Here is a 24346-nt window from a genome sequence, read left to right as displayed (position 1 = left end):
CACACAGTAAGCAAAGCAATTTCAAGGCAACAGCATTTCTTCCCTTTTTTCCCCTTTGATCCATACCTGCTAGCGCACTGACCAAGAAGAAGGCTGTAGAGAAGAGTTTCTGGTTGTCAACCACATCCTCTGAGCCCAGACGCTCGCCCTGCACACTGCACCCCACCAGCCGCAGGAAGGTCGTGAGGTTGTGCTTCTGTGATGGCTTCAGCTCCCCCAGAGCCACCAGTGAGGGTGACAGGCTGCTGACTATGTCATCACACTGCGGGATGAGGTTGGGGGGGTGGGGAGAGAGACAGATGTAGTAAAGCCAGAGGTGAAGCCGGACACAACCCAGCCTCTGCCTTCACGACATACAACCCTCACCGTGAGCTGGTGCATTCATACATGCTAATTCAGTCCTGTCTCACTCTTTGCGACCCTATGGACTATAGCCCACCAGGCTCCTCTGTTCATGGGATTCTCCAGGTAGTAATACTAGAGTGGGTTGCCATGCCCTCCCCTCCAGGGGATCTTCCCAACCCAGGGCTCAAACCCGTGTCTCTTATGTCTCCTACATTGACAGGCGGCTTCTTTACCAGTGGTCCCCAAATACAGGTCCACCCAGAGCTTCACAATAAGACCCTATTTGAAGTTCTTGCAGATGTAGTTAAGGCAAATCTCAAGATCAACCTAGATTGGAGTGGACCCTAAATCCAGGGGTGGGGGTGTGTCCATTAAGAGACAGAAAAGGAGACGGCCACATGAAGACAGAGACTTGAGCGATGTGGCCACAAGCAAAGGGGTGCCAGGAGCTCCCCAGAGCTGGAGCAGGCACACACGGATTCTCTCCTAGAGTCTGTGGGAAGCAAAGCCCTGATGACACCTTGACTTTAGACTTGTGGCCTCCAGAACTGTAAAAGAATACATTGCAGTTTGTGGTAATTTGTCACAACACTAGGAAACCAATACACCCTTCTACTCTGCACCTCAGCTACCCTTCTACAGTTAGAAAACTAAGGGGCTACGACTAAGAACAAAAACAGCTTTAGGATTAAAAGGAGGTGAAGAAATTTCAAACACGATTTTACCCTAGCTCAAGGTCTCTCATCCCGAGAGACCTAGCCCAGAAAAATAGGCAGAGACATTGCCTCGAGGTGTCTCCAGTCTTACCACTTGTTCCAGGACCACCAGTAATTCTTCATCCAACAGGACCGCCTGGAGGACGTCATTCAGGGCTATCTGTTGCTGCTCGGGCAACTCCATGAAGGGATGGAAATTCCTCTCTAAGAGCAGAGTGGCTGTGAACACAGCAGAGCACACCAGGTCTCATGACTTACCCTAGAACTAGGGACAGAAACTCAGGCATTTCAGAGAGAACTGTCCTCTGTTCTTTCATAGACACTTCCAGCTGCATGGTCAATAGTGGAACTCAGAAATAAAGAGTGTTAAATACCACCCTGTGTGTTTTTCACTAACCAGACTATTAAAGGAAGAAAGAAATGGGGAAGGAAAGGGAGGATGGGCAGACAGAAAAGAGGGAAGCCAAGTTTTGTCTCAGACCTTTTCCTGATGACTCACTAAACAGTAATTAAGTCTAATCAATTTCCTGAAAAAGTCATTTGCAATTATTATTAAATTATCAAGTCTAACTTACTAAACATCAGTTAGGACTTTTACAAAGCTTCAGAGCCACACAAATTCCAAAATGCATTATTTTTCATATCTTTCCAGTACACTGCAGATTTTGTATCCTTTAACATGAAATGCATGCTGTTCAGTTCAGTTCAGTCACTCAGTCGTGTGCAACTCTTTGCAACCCCATGAACTGCAGCACGCCAGGCCTCCCTGTCCATCACCAACTCCCGGAGTCCACCCAAACCCATGTCCATCGAGTCGGTGATGCCATCCAACCATTTCATCCTCTGTCGTCCCTTCTCCTCCTGCCCTCAATCTTTCCCAGCATCAGAGTCTTTTCAAATGAGTCAGCTCTTCGCATCAGGTGGCCAAAGTATTGGAGTTTCACCTTCAACATCAGTCCTTCCAAAGAACACCCAGGACTGATCTCCTTTAGAATGGACTGGTTGGATCTCCTTGCAGTCCAAGGGACTCTCAAGAGTCTTCTCCAACACCACAGTTCAAAAGCATCAATTCTTCGGTGCTCAGCCTTCTTCACAGTCCAACTCTCACATCCATACATGACCACTGGAAAAATCATAGCCTTGACTAGACGGACCTTTGTTGGCAAAGTAATGTCTCTGCTTTTTAATATGCTGTCTAGGTTGGTCATAACTTTCCAAGAAGTAAGCATCTTTTAATTTCATGGCTGCAGTCACCATCTGCAGTGATTCTGGAGCCCAGAAAAATAAAGTCAGCCACTGTTTCCCCATCTGTTTGCCATGAAGTGATGGGACCGGATGCCATGATCTTCGTTTTCTGAATGTTGAGCTTTAAGCCAACTTTTTCACTCTCCTTTTTTACTTTCATAAAGAGACTGTTTAGTTCTTCTTCACTTTCTGCCATAAGGGTGGTGTTATCTGCATATCTGAGGTTATTGATATTTCTTCTGGCAATCTTGATTCCAGCTTGTGATTCTTCAAGCCCAGCGTTTCTCATGATGTACTCTGCTCTTCAAGGGGCTAGCATAATTTTCATTAGGCAAACACAAGATAGCCAATTTCCCCATTCTTTTTTACCTGTCCTGGAGAATGGGTTAGAACCCCAGCTGGATCATTCAACACCCTCTTCAGGATGCCTGAGACTCTCCCATTAAAATCTTCCTTTTTTAAGACAGTCAGAAGCTTCTAGTAATTTAAGCCCAGTGGGAATTTGAAAACAAGATTTGATAACCCAAAGCTTCCATATACAGGGATGGATAGCAATACATAAATGCACCACCTCTGCTGATGTCAAATTCCAACAACAGTTATACTAAAAAACTGCCCTATAAACCCAATTTAGTCCTCACCACCCCCAGCCTGGATAGAAAGGCTGTCCTGGCTGCTCTAGAGTTTAAGGGCACAGAAGCAGGCCCCCACCCTACTCCCGCCTAAACCACCCAGCCTCCCTACTCCACCCCCGGCTGACTAGAATGGCCAGCTTGCAGGGTAGACTAATGGGAAAGGAAATTATAAGAAAGCTCATCCTGTCTTGTCACTTCCCTGTAGTGCATGCAGTTAAGGCTGCAGTGGTTCTAATCTTAAGTGGCAGCTGAAAATCACACCCAAACATCAGGAGGAGGCCTGCAGCCCTGGCGTTAGATAGGAAAGCCTTCAGAGTGGGCCTTCACTGCCAATTCTGTCAACACTGACATTTTTGCTACAGAAACAAAAGCATCTATCCTCTGGTTTGGGACTCGCTGAAGCCCCATTGATGGGGGCTTCTTACCCTCCAAGCCAGAAATTCTGAGCTGCTCCTATCATTCTTTAGTAAAGTGGAAGTGAAAAATTATTCATTTTTCTTTTTCCTTGCCAATCTCCTTTTCTACCATATACTGTACTCCTACTAATTCCCAACCTACTCCCCCACAAAAACTTTTTAAAACACAAAGTGCTGTGGAGAGCAAAAGGAACTGCTGCAGGCACATCACACGTCCTGCCTTCCTCGTCGCTGGATGCCTGGGCACCATACGGCTTCATGCCACGTGGATATAGGCCTCCAAGAGAGCATTTTATTTTGCAGTGCTGACAAAGCATTGCTTATCTTGGCAATGAAGCCTGGAATAAATGAAACAGATGCAAAACTTGGGTTCTCTCTCCTCACTGCTGACTAGTTCTTCTTGGTAGTCAGCAAGACTGCCATGGTTCAAATGAAAGAAAATGCCAGGCCCCGACTCCTGCCCTCCTCAGCCTCCCACCACTTCCTTAAAACAGACCATCCAAGACCAGAGGTTCCCTAAGATCTGATCAAGGTGGGTCCTGCTGAGAACCAGAACTGACTCAGGCACCATCTTCTCTGTTCTCAGATGTTTTCCATGAATCTCTGGGGAATCAGCCCTCCTGAAGGGCACACCACTTCCTGGGGGCAGAGCAGTCAACTGCCCGTCAGCTCACCATGCCCCATCCTGTGACAGTACCTTGTTTTAAAACACTCAGTGGCTTATCCTGGGCAGGCAGCCCTTGTCCGGCATCTGGCATGTCCCAGAACACAAACTCTCGGAAGGGCAGGGGGTCCAGCAAGACAGAGTTGCTTCTCCTTTCCTGCTCAAAGCCACCATGCTTCCCTTGTAGGAGGCAGAATTCTGTAATGGAGGAGAAAAGGACAAGCCAGGCAGAAGGGTCAGCCTCACTGGCACATCCCAGTCCCAGCTTTACCTAAGTCAAGAGGGCAGGGAGGCACATCCACCCTCTTCCCCATAAATCCACTTCGCACACGTAAAGCTGTTTGACCAAAGTTCAGCCACTTCCTACAAATGCCAGAGAAATGGTCGTTCCTAACATAAGGCTCTCTGAACAGGCAGGAAGCAATCTTCCAATCATCAGAAGTATTTCCTTAGCCTGAGTGGAACAAACCAACTCCCAACAAACAACCCACGATATATAAGTGAGGAAATTTGAATTTGATTGATAAATCTGATCTGACTGAACTGATATTACAGAATTATTGACAATATATTTAGGTGCACAAGTGGTTACATGGCTCTTGGAGAGTCAATTTTTCTTCATTAACAAGTAGTAAAGTTTTTACTGCAATTATATGAATGAAACATATAGAGTGGGAAAATCCAGACACAAAAGAATATATTCTACATGAATCCATAGGAAGGAAAATAAGTCTTTTTAAAAGCCTTATCTTTTAGGGATGTTTCCATATTTATAAACAAAAATATATAATGCCTATGATTTGCTTCAAAACAATTTGAGTAGGGATGGAGGAAGGTGGGGAACTTATAGATGAAACATGAATTGTCCAAGTTAATGAAGCTGGATGGTAGGTACATAGGGTTCAGTATATTATTATCTGTACTTCTGAACATGTGTGTAACTTCCCAAAATAAAAAGTTTTTTAAAATAATAAAAAGAAATGCTCCTTAAATACTTTCACATTTGAGAGCCCAACTAGGGTAACTAAGTTGTAGGTAAAAATGTAACGGTGTGTTCTTGCTAAGCAAAAACAGTGTGTGAACTTAATGAGGATTCTCCTTCTGACCCACCTCTTAGAGTAATGAAAATAAAAACAACAAATGAGACCCAATTAATCTTAAAAGCTTTTGCACGAAGAAAATCATAAACAAAATGAAAAGACAACCCTCAGGATGGGAGAAAATATTTGCAAATGAAGTCGTCAACAAAGAATCTCCAAAACACAGACAGCTCAACGCAGCTCAGTAATAACAAAAACAGAATGACACAATCAAAAAATAGGCAGGAGATCTAAATAGACATTTATCCAAAGAAGACATACAGATGGCCAGAAGGCACATAAAAGATGTTCACCATCACTGATTATTAGAGATGCAAATCAAAACTATAATGAGATATCACCTCACACTGGTCCGAATAGTCATCATCAAAAAATCTACAAATAATAAATGCAGAGGAGTGTGTGGAGAAAAGGGAACCCTCTACACTGTTGGTGGGAATGTAAATTGGTACAACCACTATAGAGGTTCCTTAAAAAATAAAAATAAAACTACCATATGATCCAGCAGTCCCCACTCCTGGGAACATAGCAGGAGAAATCCATAATTCAAACAGATATAGGCACGCTCACACTATTTACAATAGTCAAGACATGGAAGCAACCTAAATGTCCATCCACAGGAACAGAAAAAGATGTGGTACATATGTACAACGGAGTGCTTCTCAGGCATTAAAAATAAAATAATGCCATTTGCAGCAGCATGAATGGACCTAGAGATTGTCATACTGAGTGAAGTCAGACAGAGAAAGGACATATATGGTAACTGCTTATATGTAAAATCTGTTAAAATGGTACAAATGAACTTATTTACAAAACATAAATAGAGCTACGGATAGAGAAAACAATTTTATGGTTAACAAGGAAGAAAACAGTGGGAGGGGATAAACCAGAAGGTTGGGATTAACATATAGTAATTACTATATATAAAACAGGTAACTAATAAGAACCTACTATATAGCACAGGGAACTCCACTCAATACTCTGTAATGACACATACGGGAAAAGAATCTAAAAAAAGAATGGATTTATGTATAATTGAATCACTTTGTGGTATACCTGAAACTTAACATGGTAAATCAACTACACTCCAATAAAAATTTAAAATGAATACATATACACATAAACACAGAGGGAGAAATGTTTTTAAAAAAATCATATTCTCAGGGAGAGTAGGTGTCAGTAGATCATGGATGGGGGCAGGAATCTGCTTGTTAGAAGGCACCTGAAACTACCACCACATTGTAAACCAACTGCACTTCAATAAAACATTTTTTAAAAAAGAATGCGCCTTCTTTCTATGCTTCTATTTAATAATCTGTGTACAGGCTATGGAATGAGGATGTGGCTGAGCTAGTACTTGCATAACATGTGGAAGGTGCGGGTATTAACACATTTTGAATTGGTGTGGGCACTAATAACATCCATAAGACAGGACAGTTGTCAAAAGACAAATGAAACAAGCTTTCACTTACTCACTCAACCTACCCACACTCCTGGGCATCCAGGATGCCCCGGCTGACTCCACCCGCTACACCAGGCACCAAGGTGGGTAAGTGTGAACCCCCAGGTCATGCTCCCGAAGAACAAGGACCACGACCATTAACACAGCCTCAAATGCTGCCCAGAGCCCTGTGGGGCCAACTGTATTTTGTGAGTCCACAGCCTCAGCAGTGCTCTTCCTGTACACATGCACAGCTCCTCTGCGGGCAGTACCAACTCCTTCACTCTGCAGCATCAGACATGTTGCACGGAGCCAGAGATGCAAAAGGGCTACAACCTAGGCTTTGACAATGACTAAGATACAAGTGGAAAAGGTGGAGGGGGGTCACTGAAGCCAGACTGGCAGGTGCAGAGAAAGAACCAGTGGATGAAGAAAGAACTTCTTATATGAAGCAGTGACTAAGTAGCCCCCTGAAGCCTGGTAGGAATTAGCTGGGCCAAGAAGAAGGGAGCACTCTCCAAACAAAGGCTCACAGCAAGCAAGAGTGGAGAGTTCCCAGATGGTGGGTTAACTTTGGAGGTGCCAGAGATGAGCAGGAAGGCTGGACACAACGTGCCTAGGAGTGCAGACTTTATCTGAGGACAAAGGGAGCCTCAGAAGGGCATTCAAGCAGGTGAGTGAAATGACCAGACATGCATTTTTAAATAATCACATTAGCTACACTGCTAAAATGGGGAAGATTCGAAGCGGAGGAGCCAGTTAAAGGCCTATGATGGGAACAGGGCGGGGGATGTTGCTACCAGCCTCTGGACCTGCAGAGAAGTGCACAGACCCAGGAGGGTGGAATGCACAGGTTCTCGTCCACAGGTGCCCGGTAAGTTCATGCTGACACTGCTATATTTAAAATGCATAACCAACAAGGACCTACTATATAGCACAGAGAACTTTGCTCAATATTATGTGGCAGGCTGGGTGGGAAGAAAGTTTGGGGGAGAATGGATACATACACATGTATGTCTGTGTCCCTTTGCTGTCCACCTGAGACTATCACAACATTGTTAACTGGCTATACCCTAATACAAGATAAGTTTAAAAAAAAAAATAGTTTGTGCTGAAAGGACATTGGTAAACGCTTAATTCTACAAAGCAAGGACTAAAATTCAAGACGAGAACATGATATTTCTGAACGTCCACATAAGAGGGGAGCTGTTGGCAAAGAGAGGGGTCATGGCTGAAGGAACCCCTTGGCAAAGACAGGCTCACTGATATCTCCCCCAAGGGACACAGAGGAAGTAACCTCCTGGCAAAGTTTCAAAAGACAGGACGGTTGTCAAATGTACTCACACCCTGAAGGTAGGAGGAGAGATCAGACAGCCTCTTAGTCAGACCAGCGCCTGCAGGGGTGTTTATGAAACCAGATTAGAATGTTGTGCAGGAAGAGCAACAAAAAACACAGATGGGAAAAAGCAGCAGAACCGGCTTAAAAATCAGTGAGTTGCACAGAACAAGAGCCTGACCAACACACTGCATAGGCAGGGCAGGTGGCGGGAGAAGGCCGGGGTATGAGAAGTGAGCCTAAGGAACCCAAGAACTCCCCAGGGCACCTCTGCTCAGCAGCACAAAGAGGAGTTTATTTTCAAGACAGAGGAAGCAAGCCAAAATGAAAGGCTTGAAATGGAAATCCAAACAGGAGAGCTTCCCCAGGCAAACTGTCTTTCCAAACCCCTCTGTTGGGCGGCCACCAACAGCGCGGACACCTCCTCAGGGAAACAGGGAGGGGCTCCCGTTGGTCCCCAAACCAAAGGGTTCTCAGAACCCTCATGGGCATATCCTCCTTGAAGGCCAAGTTTCCAAAAGGCCTGACAAAAGTGACACCCCCACCACCAGTCCATCTGCACGGGACAACCAAGGCCTCAGCGGCCAGGGCTGGAGTCACACAAGCCCCTGTGGGCCCCTGTGGTGACACAGCATATCACACGCTGGTAACAAAAGCCGAAAAGTGAAAGTGAAAGTCGCTCAGTCCTGTCCAACTCTGCGACCCCGTGGACTATAGAGTCCATGGAATTCTCCAGGCCAGAATACTAGAGTGGGTAGCCTTTCTCTTCTCCAGGGGATATTCCCAACCCAGGGATCGAACCAGGGTCTCCTGCATTGCAGGCGGATTCTTTACCAACTGAGCTATGCTGCTGTTGCTGCTGCTGCTGCTGCTAAGTCACTTCAGTCATGTCTGACTCTGTGCGACCCCATAGATGGCAGCCCACCAGGCTCCCCCGTCCCTGGGATTCTCCAGGCAAGAACACTGGAGTGGGTTGCCATTTCCTTCTCCAATGCATGAAAGTGAAAAGTGAAAGGGAAGTCGCTCAGTCGTGTCCGACTCTTAGCAACCCCATGGACTGCGGCCTACCAGGCTCCTCTGTCCATGGATTTTCCAGGCAAGAGTACTAGAGTGGGGTGCCATTGCCTTCTCCAACTGAGCTATAAGGGAAGCCCTATAACAAAAGTCGAAGGGAGAACTTAATCTAATGAGGCAGTGTGTTCAGTGGACAGAGTCTTTCAAAAAGAAAGAACAGAATAATAATCACGTCTGGAATGACACAATTTTGGAACCATGGACCTAAAGGATGTTGATCACAATTCTTGGTATTCCTGGTATCCTGTGCATCCCTGACCAACGCCTGGACCAGCTTCCTACAACTGGCAGCTTCACTTTTCGTCACCTCCCTGAAACACAGAATGCTCCATGTGTGAAAGAAAGAGGGAGGCTCAGTGACAGTGCCCCATGCCCCTCATGTGTCCACTTGTCTACCGTCCCATCAGGACAGTCAGCGATCTGAGAGCCCATGGAAGCTGAACCATGATTCCGCAAGTGGCCGAGTGAGGGCAGAAGCCTGAGTCCCAGAAGAACCCCTCATCCCTGGCCTGGTCCCCCACCTGATAGAAAACAACCCAGGAGGGCAGGAGGCAGCCGTGGGTGTGCGTGGCCCATCCGAGCACACCCTTACAGCGCTATCACCATGGAAAACTGAAAGTGCACAAGGACGGCGAGAGTCGTGCAGCGAGCCTCCGCACAGACACTGAGCAGCTGTGGCCGCCTCCCTCGTCTCCACCCTCACACTCACACCACGCTCCCCACCACCATGTCTGAAGCAAACCACACAGTTTCTTTTCACCTGTGAGGAGGGCACTGTAAATCTCTAAAAACTAAGACGACTCTTCGTAAACAAAGCCACAATAATATGACCATACCTTAAAAAGTTAATTATTTATGATGTTACATATATTCATTTCTGTCCTCAAGAAGCAGTCAGTTTTCTTGGCCTCCCACAACCTCTTGGAAAGAGTGTTAAGGGAAGAGCCCTGAGCACCTAAGAGCATCAGTCACACCAGCTACTAAAGCCTTATTTTCTTCAAGTGACGCAGTGAACTTCCAGCTTTGAACACACTGGTGATCAGACAGAAAGGTCAAATGCAGCTTTTTGGGCTTCATGCTGGGGGAAGGGAGGTAAGATAATTAGGATGATGACAGTATTATAATAGCCAAGGTGAGTACTTAATAAGCCACCAGTGTTCCAGGCACTTCACACGCCTCATCTAACTTGCTCTCCACGGCAGCCCTGTGGGGAATGTCTTTCCTCTCCCAGACACAGGAAGCCGAAGCTCAGCAGGCTTCAGCTAGCTGCCTGAGACCTCACAGGACCCCATGGCACTCGGGCTGTGCCCTGTATGTGAAACACACGCCCCATGCGGACATCTGCACCAACACCCTCGGACCACGGCCGGCCATCTCACTTGCCGTGGGACATCCCCCAACTCTTCTGATACCTCTTTCCTCTCATCCCCAGAGCAGCAGGGAATCCTCTACAAGATGAGCCTCAGGGTAAAATGGGGTGTCCCTCCTCAATGACTCAACCCACCTCCAGAGCCCCGAGCTGAGGCACACTCACCGAACTGGCCGTCTGCCCTCACGTACAGCTCGATGACACCATAGGCAATGGTGGTGGGAGCTGGGATCTCCAGCACCACGTTGCTGTCCTTGATGATGTTCCCATCCTCCATCGCTGACACCTGCAGGAAGGGTGCATGCTCCCACCTGTGCGCTCAGGCTCCCCTAGGCTTCTCCTGCCTCCCATGTAACCAGCCTCGGCCCTGTGCCCAAGAAGTGCCGGGAAACTGCCCACAGAACTGGGGGGAAAGGAGAACCAGCCAGCAGGGGTCAGGATTTAATCCTTGTCGGCCTCATGATGTCCTACACATATTCTAAAGTCAGTGGCCAACCTGTAGCACAAAGGCAAGAATCCAGAGTTTAGGAGATAGTAAAGTTAGGTCTATGATGCTGAGTAAAGAAGATAAGTCAACTTCCCATTTCCCTCATGGAAGATTATGGAAACAACTTTGAAATCCTAAGAAAATCATCAATGGTAAGAGTCTGACTAGGAGAACCTAGCTGAGAGCAAGATCCCCTGAGCACATCCTCCCAGACCAGGTATGTGACACACTGTGCCATCAGATAAAACTGGGGAGAGGCTGGAAGGAAGGGGCACAAGGAGAGAAGGATGGCCAGGAAATGCCGAGTCAGCAGCAAAGCTCTCTCCAGACCCCGTCACAAATCTGACTCTTGCCCACTATGGCCTGGGGAGGATGAGAAGTGGCTCAGATGCTGGAGATCAGAGGCCTTTATAGCGACTTGATCCTGGTCAGAGTGTGATAACTACCAACCTCCAGACACCCCAGCAGGCTCCAAGCCTTTGGTGGGGTTCACTGTGGACAGAAATACTGGCAGGGCCAGCTAAAGCCAGCTCCCATCAGACCTCATCACTCTGTCCAGCCTGCCTAGCCCAGGGAGAGTCCAGCTCCAGATCTGAATCTCCACCTCCTTCTAAATATTACATTACTGGGTCCTCTGGTATAATTTGAAAGTTACCCCAAGAAGTAAACTTCTAAGACCAGAATATTAGGCACTATGGAGGGGAGGCAGTTTGGGGTTAGAGCCTCCTGTTCAGTTCCACTGAAGCTCAGGGATCAGCTTGGTAGGACTGTAACTTAATCCAGAAACATCTGTTTATGTATATTAAAGACACATGTGCTGATCTTTACCTTTCCTAACTCAATCCACCGGGGATTTAAGGCAGCTAATCTCGAAATCGTCATTTCTGAGACCTTTGATTCTTAGGGGCTCTAGGAGTTATCTGTGCATTGGCCTGGCCAGTGTTCATTTGATCCATTTTTTGAAGGGGGAATGCACCTGATTCACCCCGGTATGCCAATCTAAGCATCCCATTGCCCTGGCCTTGGGTTTGCTTCAGGAATGGGCACAGCCCAAGATGGTCCAGTGCCTGCCTGCCCGGAAGCACTCCTTCCACTAGGGATGGGGTGGGATGAAAGCCAGGAGCTGCCACCCCACGAGCTTATATGAGAGGCAATCCACCTTCAGAGAAGGCAGCTCACCAGCTTCTCAAGTCCTGGATCCAGCAGTGACTGAATAAAGTAGTGAAGACAAGTCGCTCAGTCATGTCCGACTCTGCAACCCCATGGACTGCAGCCTACCAGGCTCCTCCGTCCATGGGATTTTCCAGGCAAGAGTACTGGAGTGGGTTGCTATTTCCTTCTCCAGGGGATCTTCCTGACCCAGGGATCAAACCCAGGTCTCCCACATTGTAGGCAGATGCTTCACCATCTGAGCCACCAGGGAAGTCTCCTAGATCACTCCAAATGTTTCAGTTACAGGAGCCAATCAGTTCTTTCTTGTTTAAACCAATTTGAGTTGGATTTCTGTGAACTCCTACAAGAGTCCTGATGAATGGAGACCCCACTCCCAGAGGGCCCGGCGCCCCCCTGGGCCAGGCGCGCACCTGCACAGTCCTGGTCTGGATCCCCACCATGCCACCACACGTCTCCTCGATCTGGACATGCTCAGATATCACGCACTTCTGCGTCGTCACGATCTTCTGCGTCAGGACACACAGGACCGCGTTCTTTCTCTCCAGCACCTGCTGCAGTACCGGGTTCTTCAGGTTGATTGTTCTGAAAAAAGAAAAGGCCCGTGAGTGGCCTTGGGGAGGTGGATGCAGCGTGAACTATCACTTCTTGCACAGCTGGCGGGTGAGGAGCAAACAGGTGACAGCCAGCATCCGTTATTTCCTGGTGCTTAGAGGGGGCCAGCTCATCCAGAGAGGCAGAAACCAAAGTCTCCTGAGGCCACCTCAGAGCTGCCAGGCCTCCAGAGAAAGGCTGGCACCACAGGGACGGGGGTTCCTGTCAAACAGCCATGCTGACTGTCACAGAAAAAGAAAGACACCCAACAGGTACAGGAGCTGCAATCCATCTGCTCACACCCTGGGAACTCCACTCTGTCATTTAACCAGAGGCCAAGGGACCATCCCAGGCAAGGGCAATAAACACAGGGTGACTGAGGTGGGGGATGCTGACCAGTGCTTCCCACAGAAGAGACGGGGACAGGCTTGAGGAAGGAATAGCAAGGGGAAACTTGGATTTTAATTTTAAAAGTATTTTTTCATCTGTCTGTCCAGGAAGGATATGTAATCTCTTAGAAGGGATTTTAGAAGGGCTTCTCAGTTAGTTCAGTAGTAAAGAATCTGCCTGCCAATGCACAGGGCAGAGGAGACGTGGGTTTGATCCCTGGGTCAGGAAGATCCCCTGGAGGAGTAAATGGTAACCCACTCCAGTATTCTTGCCTGGAGAATCCCATGGATTCTCCAGGAGCCTAGTGGGCCACAGTCCATGAGGTCACAAGAGTCAGACACAACTGAAGAGACTGCACATGCATGCAGAAGGGATTTTACATCACTTTACAGATGGAGAACTGAGCCCAGTAAGGTGTGGCCTGCCCAGGTTTCCCAGCAGAGACCTGGGGCTCCCAGGTGGCTACTCCGGGGAATTTCAAGAACAAGGTCAATTCCCATCTACAGAAGATAATGTGCTGATTAGAAGCAAATGATGTAATGCCCACTCTGGAAGTCCTGTTCAATGCTATGAGTCTATGGGTGGACAGGAAAAAAACCAGATTGGAGTTAGTGGCAGCACAAGAACAATTACAGTGTTCACCCTATGCTTTTTAAACAGTCCAAGGTGAGTTACCTTCAAAAGCTTGGCCCCATCGCCAATCCAGGCAGTGGCTGTCGTCCCACCCCCCAGGCAGATGCAGCTTCTCCAGGCTTCAGAAAGCATCCCCAGAATGGAGGCAAGCAGCTGGAAAGATCCTGTCTCCATGAAAAAGGCTGCCTGGGCTGGAAACAACCCATATCCATCAACAGATGAACGGATACACCAATGTGGTCCATGCATACAATGGGACATTATTCAACCACAGAAAGGAACGAAGCTGACGTGCTACAACACGAACGAACCTTGAAGACATTATGCTGAATGAAAGAAGCCAGGTACAAAAGGAGAAATACTGGATAATTTTACACATATGAAATATTTAGATCAGGCAAATTCTCAGCCACAGAAAGTAGATTTAAGGTTACCAGGGGCTGGGGAAGAGAGAATGGGGGACGGGGGTTCTTGTTTGATGGCTACAGAGTTTTTATGTAGGGTGATGAGAAAGTTCTAGAAATGGATAGTGGTGATGACTGCATGACAGTGTGAAGGTACTTAAACCACTGAACTATGCACCTAAAAATGGTTAAAATGATAAAATTTATGTTATATTTTATCACAATTTAAAAAAGTAAAGACATGTCCATTGACAGATGAATGGATAAAAATGTGGCACATATATACAATGGAATATTACTCAGCCATATAAAAGAACAGAATTGGGTCATTTATAGAGACGTGGATGGGCCCAGAGTCTGTCATACAGAGTGAGGTAAGTCAGAAAGAAAAAAACAACTATCATATATTAATGTATATATGTGGAATCTAGGGGCTTCCCTGGTGGCTCAGATGGTAAAGAATCTGCCTCCAAATGCAGGAGACCTGGGCTCGATCCCTGAGTCAGGAAGATCCCCTGGAGAAGAAAATGGCAACCCACTCCAGTATTCTTGCCTGGAAAATCCCATGGACAGGGAATCTATAAAACAGTACAAATGAACCTATCTGCAGGGCAGGAATAGAGATACAAAGAAAAGAGCATGGGCTGGGGGTGGGTTGAATTGGGAGAATGAGATTGACTTATATGACTGCCACGTGTAAACAGATAGCTAGTGGAGACCTGTTATCTCTGAGCTAGCTCTGTGAGCTGAGGTGTTCTCAGGTGACTTAGATGGGTGGGACGGGGGGTGGGGGTAGGCGGTGGAGCCAAGAAGGAGGGGCACTTCACAGATACGCATGTAGATACAGTCAATTCACTTGGTTGCACATGGGCTTCCCAGGTGGCACTAGTGGTAAAGAACCCGCCTGCCAATGCAGGAGTCTCAAGAGACGTGGGTTTGATCCCTGGGTCAGGAAGATCCCCTGGAGTAGGAAATGGCAACCCACTCCAGTATTCTTGCCTGGGAAATCCCAAGGACAGAGAAGTCCACAGGGTCGCAAAGAGCCAGACACAACTGAAGCATCTTAGCATACATGCATGTACAACACTGTAAAGAAATAAAAAAAATAATAATAAAGACACGGGGAAAACTGTTCAATCTCGGTAGTGGTCAAAGAAATGCAAATTATAACAATGTTTCACACATATTAAGTAAGTAATAAAGATAAATCAACAACGACAAAAAGGCTGCGCAGGGCTCCATTTCCAGGAAGGCAGATAGAGGGGAACCTGCCTGGCGGGGGCTCCAATCCCAGCTCTGCCCCTCCAGCTAGGTGACTGGGAGCGAATGGCTCCCCCCCGCACCTTGTTATCCTTGTGGATACACTGATAGTGATGCTGTCTCTTGCTATGATCGCTGTAGGGTTTACTCGAGAGGCCACGTGGTGAGCAGTCAGCATGTGCCAAGCAGACAGTCAAATGCCCCCCGAATGCTGGCTGGCTCTGGCCACCATCCTGTATATCCCCCTAACCGAGGCCCCCAGAACAAAGCCCCAGGGTGTGCACTTGATGGGAATGATAGGCAGTCAATTGGGTCTCAGGTGCTTTTTCACATCTGTCATGCCCTTAGAACCTCCAGTGGACACATCTCATCTCAAATCCTTCCCCCAGGCAATGAGACCTTTAGCTCTGACCCCTGCCTCTGGGGACCCCACCTTCCTGCTGTCTCTCTGCGCCTTAAACACACCAGGTCAAGGCCTGCCCCAAGACTTTGACACAATGTCCCCAGGGTCCCCACATCTGACACAAGTCACTTCTCAGGCAGGCCAGTGTTCCTCGCTCACCCTGTACAGGGCGATACCCACTCACACTGTGACACGCTAGCATGTGGACATGACATTCACATACTCTCAAGAGCACACTTCCACATGACACTCTTCCGGGTCCTTCGTTTATCTGTTCATTACCTGTCTCCTCCCTCTAGACCAGTAGTCCCCAACCTTTCTTGGGACCAGGGACCGATTTCATGGAAGACAGTTTTTCCATGGACTGGGGGTGGGGGGAGATAGTTTCCAGAAAATTAAAGCACATTACATTTACCGAGCACTTTATTTCCAATCTAATGCCTGTATCTGGCAGGAGATCCTGGCCTGTGGCCCAGAGGCTGAAGACCATGAAAGTGTTAGTCACTCAGTCTTGTCTGACACTTTGTAGCCCCATGGACTGTAGCCCCACTGGCTCCCCTGTCCATAGAATTCTTAAACTCATGGAAATAGGGGTTGTGCACGCCAAGGGCACAGTACATAGTTTTGGAATAAATGAATAAATAAAACGTGGGGTGTTTTTTTCATCTTTGTGTATCTGCCTTAATGAACATGCAAATGTATGAGTAGGTATGCATCTGTGGGAAGAGAGAAAACAGGAAGATGGAGGAACTGGAGGATAAGCAGTGTGGCTTAGAGAATGACGTGTAGCGATGATTCTTCCTGTAGACTGTGTGAGGCCTATGGACACAGATTGGAAGATGAGGGCCAGCATATTCACCAGCAGGATGTACATTTGAACCAGGCTTTGCTGACCTCCTTCTGTTGCACAGCATCTCCTATTCTAGCCAATTCTTGAAAAGCAACTCCCTCAATTATAGCTCAGGTACTGGCTCCTCCCCATTTGATGAGCAGTACATCAGAAGCAGCTACTCCCACCCACAAGCCCAGAAATAACAGCAGAGGAACAGCTGAAGGCTGCCTTGCGGCACCTGAAGTGATTCTGGTGGGTTGAAAATCACTGCAGTGCTTCGTGGTCTAAATGGATCCACTAGAGTGCTTGATATTGCCTTAACCAATGTTCAATTGTTTGAAAAGAAAAACCTCTGGGACTTCCCTGGTAGTCCAGTGGTTAAGAATACACCTGCCAATGTATTGCATAGACATAGGTTCGATCCCTAGTCTGGGAAGATCCCACATGACACAGGGCAACTAAGCCTGTGCACCACAAGTGTTGAGCCTGAGCTCTGCAACAGGAGAGGCCACCGCAATGAGAAGCCCACATACTGCCACAGACTGCAAGCAGAGAAAGTCCCCGGGCAGCAATGACGACTCGATGTAGTCAAAAATAAACACATACATATACGTGGTGGTTTAGTCACTAAGTCGTATCCAACTCTTGCAACCCCGAAGACTGTAGCCCACCAGGCTCTTCTTTGCATAGGATTTTCCAGGCAAAAATACTGGAGTGGGTTGCCATTTCCTAAACCTCAGCCTAGACCCCCAAGACTCCATTGCTTAAAATGCCCACCTCCCTCCAGAACCCCCACCTCAAACACCAGAAAGAGGAGGGGGAAAGGTCACATTTCCTTAAACGTAACTTCCTTACGCGTCTGAGAGCAGCAGTCCTGAGATGCTTGTGGGGACCAGCCAAGCACCTGGGAGGTTTCCTGCCCTCAGAATACCTGAGGGGTGACCTCACCATGGGACAGGGGACAGAGCCTGACCAAAGACAGGGTGCACCTCCCAGGCTGAGATCTGGGTGACTGGGGAGGAGAGTGTCACAGGGCACGTCCTCTGGCAGGCCGGCTGAGAGCTGCTCAGCGGACAGGCAGACACTTCCCACCCAGGTCACTGGGATTCTGTTTCCCAGGACGGTGCTGCCACCTTTTGGAAACCGAACACTGGACAAACCAGCTCATTCTCAATTAAGAGAGGAGGCTGGTGTAGACAGAGGGGAAGCTAATTATCAGAGGCAGTAGACTGTTCATACAGGAGTCTTCACAAAGCAACTTCTGGAGTGAATTCTGCCCCATCTCCACTGGTCCTCCAGGGCCCAGACACAGAATAGCTCATAGGAGCCTGGTCCCAGCCCTCTTGGAGCAGGAGTCCTTGTGTGATGGGACTCACCTCGACCCACCAAGTGCGGAAGCTAGCAGTATTTCCATGTAATTCATTTACTTTATGTGCGTGTGTGTGTGTGCTCAGCCGTGTCCTGTATGCATTTAAAGAGATCCACGGGTATCTTCAGATTACTAAAGTTCAAAGAACAAAAAGTTTAAAATCCTAGAGCAAGGTTTCATAGATGAAGAACAAGGAGGCCCAGAGAGGTAGCAGATAGTAACCAAAGTCACAGTTGAAAGACCCAGGCTGGTCTTTCACAAGGCCCCACCATCCACAGGAGCCCCACCGATGCAGGCTCCCTTCTCTGGGTGAGCATTCCTGAAGGCTATACCAGGAATTTGACCTTTATCTCTTGTATGTCCATGTCTACACATCAGTATCTTGCCTGTCTGGTTAGACCAGTAGCTGAGGAGTGGAAGGAGGGACCATACCCAAGTCCTCTGGGAAACCAAGTATCCGTGCCAGCCTCTCTTTTCTGATCCCATCTTCTGATGGCTGCTCTTAGGAAATCCTTCCTGGGGTCATCCCTATTGCTCCATCTCTCCTGGGTTCTATTAAGAACCACTGAACAACACGGACAGAAGCTCTTTAGAGAGAGACACAAGGGAGCTAGATGGCCAGGAGATCAGGGGTCGGGGGGTTTCACCTTCTAAGTTTTGACCTTTAGCATTTAAATCATAGGAACATATCAATTATTCAAAAACTTGTCATTAGCATTATGCTACCTATCCAGTTGGTGGAGAAATGAATAATTTATCACATAAATCCCAGAGGGCAGGGTTGGAATAAAACTCACTCCCCAGTCCAGCCAGGGGTCAATGCCACAGCCGGAGAAATGCAGCAGAAGGTTTCCCACAAGAAAATAGGCAGCTTGATGCTCTTCGGCCTCGTCACACATTTTTAAGGACCGCCCAAGGTTGCAGATGGCAAGTTGGTGCTAGAACAGGGGGCCATGGAGGCAGTAGTATGGTCAACATCAAAGGGCTGGACCCAAAGAACAGGTCTGGAGGTAAGGCAAAGGAATCCACACTAAGCGGGGGAGAGAAGAGCACCTCTTCCTGACCCCACAGACCCACTGCCCCCCGCCATTCTCCTGTGAGATCACCCTCCTCTGTGTGCCCACAGCTCCGTGCAATGCCAGCACCTACAGCCAGCCCGCAATGGGCCCAGCTTTCTGTCTCCTCACTGGGCCACTGCCTCTCATCCCTGAGCCTATGTGTACATCTGTCAAGTGAGGGCTGTAAGAGGCCACCTGTAGTGACCCACGCTGTACTTATCTGAAAATATTTCTTTCCTTCCAATAATGATGGGGAAGCCAAGTCAAGTTCCCCCCCACCAGCTCGCCAGAAATATGCCCAGAGTTTTCAGGTAAGCCTTCAGGCTGGGGAGCAGACCCTCCAAGCAACTAAGAAAACAGCTACATGGATACAAGCCAGTAATTCTAGGGGTGGGGTAGCGGGGAGACCAGGCAGGAGCTGCTGGAGGTGGGAGACAAGGAGGGAAGAGGAGTAAAAAGTGTGGCTCCAGCCCAGCGAGGCTGCTGGGGAGCAGCTGTGGGCCAGAGGAGGCCGCAGGAACACAGGCTCCGCTCCTACGGCACCTGACAGCTCCCCAGGCCCAGCCCTCGTGAAGCCGCCTCCTCTGCAGGCTGAAGCGCTCATTCCACTCTCTCTACTTCTCAGGCTTTGAAAACCAGATGCAACCCACAGAGAAGAAACCCAGAGAAGACTTTTAAGACTCTAACAATATCCAAAAGAAGGAGGGAAGCGGTTTTCTTTCCTAAAGCATAATGCAGCCCCCAGGACCCCCTCCCGTGGAGACAAGGGGAGGGCATGCTTTCTGAGCAGACTCGTCACCCCCAAACTCATTCCTGTAACTCCACAGATAACTGGGTCCTATTGTGTCTGGGCTAAATGCTGGGGATTCTCAGTGAGCAAGACCAAGGCGTCCTTGTTGCCACAACCCTCCTTTGTAATATGTCCTAGAGGAACAGGGCTTCAAACAGAGCTCTGATAAGCTGCTCCAAAAAGTAGAGTATGTCATAAGAGAGTAGACACAATCGGCTCTGATCCAGTCTTCTGGGAGAATGTGAAACTACAAGGGCCCCAGGGGACGGCTAGTTCTGAGGTAGGAAACCAGTTTCATCTTGAATACTGCCTCCGATGCTGTCTACCCACCAGGAAAGGATTCTAAGGCTGAGACTGAGTCTTAGAATCCTTAAGCCAGGAAGCAGTGAGAGGCAACAGAACCACGACTGATTGGCAAAGTTTGCACAGGCCTGGGACCCTTCAGAGGTTACAGACTGGCTTGAATCCCACGGCACACATCTTCTGACTATCAGACCAGTGCTCTTTCCACTATGTAGCTCTAAAGACTGATGCAAGAGGCTAAAGGCAAAGGCACTCTGAAGAGACTGTGCAAGACTGTGGGGGTTGGTTCTACCATCTCTCTAGGAACAGAGATTGGGACATCGTGCAGAGCCCCAAGATGGCGGCAGGCCTGCTACTGCGAGAGTATTAAGCAAGAATTACTAACCCACAGGAACCTAGTTACATCCTGATGATTAAGGCTTCAGCAATTTAAGTATTTCTCCCAAAGGGTTTTGATTTATTGGCTAACGCCGCAGTTAAAAGGAGAAGTGCATGTTCGCCAACCAGTTGTATAGCAGAAAAATTAGAAAGGCTATGGAGATCAGGTCCATGCACATTGCTTGTAAACTTGGCTATGCTCTCCTGACATTTCATCAAGCAGCAAAGTCAGCTTCTCTTTCGATAGTCAGCCTCCTCCAGTCTATAGACCTGGCAAAAGGATCCCACCAAGGCCATGACTAGAGTTTAATTTCAGCAGCCACCTCCTCAAACCCTGAAAGGAACGTGACTCTGTCACTTCCATGGCCTGCTTAACCCCCAGGGGGACAGTCCTTTCCCAGGTGGAGTCTGTGCAGAGTCTGTCCAGAGAGAGAAGGGGAGGAGGGCTGGCCCTTCCACTGTGTCTGGTTTGTTCCTGTGGGCACCACACTGACGTCCCCTGAGTGTGATGTACCACTAGCTGCATCCTTCAGTTTTGTTCAGGTTTGGGAGCCTGGTACAAGGGCAGGAAGGGGTGACGCAGCCCCACAGGTAAGTCTTGGCCAATCCTGGTAACTCCACTGTTCTCAGCAAGGATTGGATAGGATGGGCCATCTGTGGCAATTCTGTCCATTAAGATTTGAGGAAAAGTCTATTAGGGGTTTCTGGGAGGATCTTTCTCTCTCTTAATCAGAGGCACAAGGAAGAGACCACTCTTCTGACTTTGGGCTTTGTCTGCAATGCAGTCGTTTGGGCACCAAGAGGAAAACTGGGTGGCTGGGACAAGCAGTGCATGGAGGCTGCCACAAGGGGGTCCCACTGAGCCACCGAACGAACCAGCCACCAGGAACCACAGGTGAAGGTGACTCATCCTACCTGGGGAGGTTTTTTATGGGCGGTAACGACAGATTCTCTTTACAACTAAAGACACTCTATCTGGTCCATGAAGTTACTGTCACCCTTCTTTCGCAGAGGACAGAAACAGCGAGCTCATGAGCCCCTGATGCAACAGCATGCCACTAACCAGGGCCAGGAGGAGAACACAGCTGAGCCTGTCCAGCCCCAAAGCCCTGTGTCTTCCCATCTTCCCTCTCCCTGTGGGGCCTCCTCTGGGCCCTGTACACAGAAGCTGCTTCATATGTGCTTGATAGCAAACAAGCAGTCTCTCTGCTCAGTTCCCTGGGAAAACTTCCCAGAGACTGGAAGCAGACCCTCTCAGAAACCCAAGCAGCCACCACTGGCAATCTCCATACCAACCAACACTCCATTTCAACCATTAAAAAAAAAAAAAGAAACTTCCCACACAGTCCACCAGAGATGCTCAACCCGGAGCCAGGGCCAGGGCAGGAAGTCATCAGAAACTGTACCCTAGGGCCGCCACTTCCATCTGCTGAGGAAAGCCCTGCTGTGTCACAGGACTGTGACATCAGGACTGTAAGCTGGCTGGGAAAAAAAAAAAAAAAAAAATCGAGGCACAACACTAACAACACATTATAAGCAAAGTGACGGGGCCACCCCCACAGCGTGGATGCCCCCAGCTCTGGGGACACTGCCAGCTATTCAACACCTTATCTCACTCACTCACAACCAGGGAGAGAAAGGAAAAAGTGACTGAGCAATTACGGACTGTCAACCTTTCAGATGGAGTAATTAATTCACTGCCACCTGCAGAGGTGATGCAGCAGGTCTGAGAGATGCTAAAACCGAATGAGGCTGATGCAGGGAGGTGAGCTCACGCAGAAGCCCATGGGCCAGTTTTTGCCTTCCAAGGTCTGTGCATCTGCAGCTAGATGGAAAACTCAGGGGTTTGGTGGACCTGGGCTTCCATTTAAGTCCAGACAAACTAGTGAACCTCTGCATTTCCATTGCAAAATGAAGACAAACCAAGTATTCTTTCAAACAAACAGTGCTGATGGTGCTGCAGGCACCGTGAGGGGCCAAAGGTGAGCAAAACAGGACATTCCAGGAGGGACACAGACGTGGAATCAGGCAGTGACAAGAGTCACCCCACAACGGGGTTGGTGCTCCGATAGGGGAATCAGTGACGTGGCTGCTGAAGGAAGTGGGAGGGAATCTGATGAAGCTGACGGAGGGAGTCTGCATGTGAACTTCGTGTGTGTGGAGGGGACTGGTAGAGCCTTCAACACGGCGGGGGCCGGGGAGGGGGTGAGAAAGAGCCTGGGGCACTGATGCCAGGGACTGAAAGAAGTTCAGGGGGCTGGGCCTGAGCGGAGGAGAGCGTGGACATCATCCCTAAGACAGTGAAGAGCACAGAAGGGCACACACCAGGCACAGACATGATCCAACAGACTGCCACGCAGAAAATCAAACAGAGAGGGTGACTGGGTGCAGAGGGACCAGCCAGAGATGCCTGAGACATCAAGGTGAGAGTTGGTGGTGGCCTGCAGCAGGGCAATGTGAGGCTGGGGCATGAGAAGAGCAGGACAGATATTCGAGAGGCAGAATCAACTAGTGGGAGACTAGGTGTGGGAGGGAAGGCCAGGAGGGAGCCGTGTCAGCAGATTTCTGGCCAAGACAACTGGACTTAACGCTGCACCAACCAGCACCTGGAGGGGAGTCAGGCAGTGAAGCGGGTATGGAGAGACAATGAGAAGTTCAGTGTTGGGTGTCAGACACGGCATGAAAGCTCCACGGGAATAAACGTCTGCTCGCCTAAACTCTAACTCCTAATTCCTGCCGACCCAATTTTGTACATCACATCTTGCCAATTTTTAAACATATTTTTTCACTTCTCTGAAATCAGGATGTTTGTAAATGAACAGATGACCTGTTTAGTTGGCAGTGTTCTTAGTGGTATATACAAGGGTGGTATATACAAAGGATGAAATCTTGGATTTGATGAAATTATGTCTATCAACCTTAAAAGAAAACAGTACAAGAATTTCTCTCCTTATGACATAAGTCCTACCTAGCTCCAGAAAAATCTGAAGTAGCCTTTAAAATAAAGTTCATAGGACAGAATGATTTCTGTAAAACAAAAATTACCCCGGGATCAAATATTGAAAAGAATCCTCAGAAGACCCACTCCTCCACAGGAGGGGCTCGGCTCAAATAAAAACAAGAGGTCAAACAAGCGTCCCGAAGTCCCCAAAGCTGAGAACTAAAACACAAACCAGGAGACAGAATAATCTAGAAAGAAACAAAATAACAACAACCAGCAAGAAACTGACTGACTTACAGACACCACAGAGACGGGCATGGCCTGGAGGTCTCAGGAAAGATACCTTTTACAAAACAGTGGGTCTGAGGATCTGATGCGGCCTTGAGAGCTTTATTGCTGCTCTTTCCAAAAAGGATATGATGAGAGACGGTAATAGCTTACTAATACTGCTCAAGAACTTCATACACCTTTGGATTTCCCTGGTGGTGCCGTGGATAAGAATCTGCCTGCCAATGCAGGACACACGAGTTCGATCCCTGGTCTGGGAAGATTCCACATGCCATGGACCAACTAAGCCCATGAGCCATTACTTCTGAGCCCATGCTCTAGAGCCCACTAGCTGCAAGCGCAGCCAAAAATAAATACTTAAAAAACAACCTTTAAAAAAAAAGAATTTCATACATTTTCATTCAAGAACTGAACAAGCATCTCCTGTAAAAAAAAAACAGAACATTCTGTAAGAATAACCCGTGTGCTTTCCTGACTTTCATATGCCAAGAAACATGTCTAGGTCTACACTCATTCCGGAGAAGCCAGGCTGCTGGCACATGCAAGTCTGACTCACTGAAGACAGTCAGTCCTTCCATGGTGGGGTTCACGGTGCAGACCACATGGCTGCCTGCCTCCTCCACAGAGGAGCGAAACAAGGCTGCAAGATGTCAGCATCAGAAACCCCAAGGGCTTCACTTCATTTCTCTTCTGAAACTGCATCTT

At 48.2% G+C, this 24346-nt stretch overlaps 1 protein-coding gene across 1 annotated transcript in view; it reads right to left on the bottom strand.

Moving 5' to 3' along the window:
* GSDME (gasdermin E) overlaps positions 1-24346 on the bottom strand; it is a 75679-nt gene that overhangs the window by 12742 nt on the left and 38591 nt on the right. Inside the window, exons 4-8 of the mRNA XM_019968869.2 lie at positions 12412-12583; positions 10507-10627; positions 4055-4219; positions 1153-1280; positions 67-262 (exon numbers count right to left, since the gene is read on the bottom strand). Of these exons, the coding sequence (XP_019824428.2) occupies positions 67-262; positions 1153-1280; positions 4055-4219; positions 10507-10627; positions 12412-12583 (782 nt within the window). The remainder of the gene's footprint in view (positions 1-66; positions 263-1152; positions 1281-4054; positions 4220-10506; positions 10628-12411; positions 12584-24346) is intronic.

The sequence above is a fragment of the Bos indicus genome, chromosome 4, assembly GCF_029378745.1.
Source record: "Bos indicus isolate NIAB-ARS_2022 breed Sahiwal x Tharparkar chromosome 4, NIAB-ARS_B.indTharparkar_mat_pri_1.0, whole genome shotgun sequence".
Lineage (NCBI taxonomy): Eukaryota > Metazoa > Chordata > Mammalia > Artiodactyla > Bovidae > Bos > Bos indicus.
This window is presented reverse-complemented; position numbering and strand designations above follow the sequence as displayed.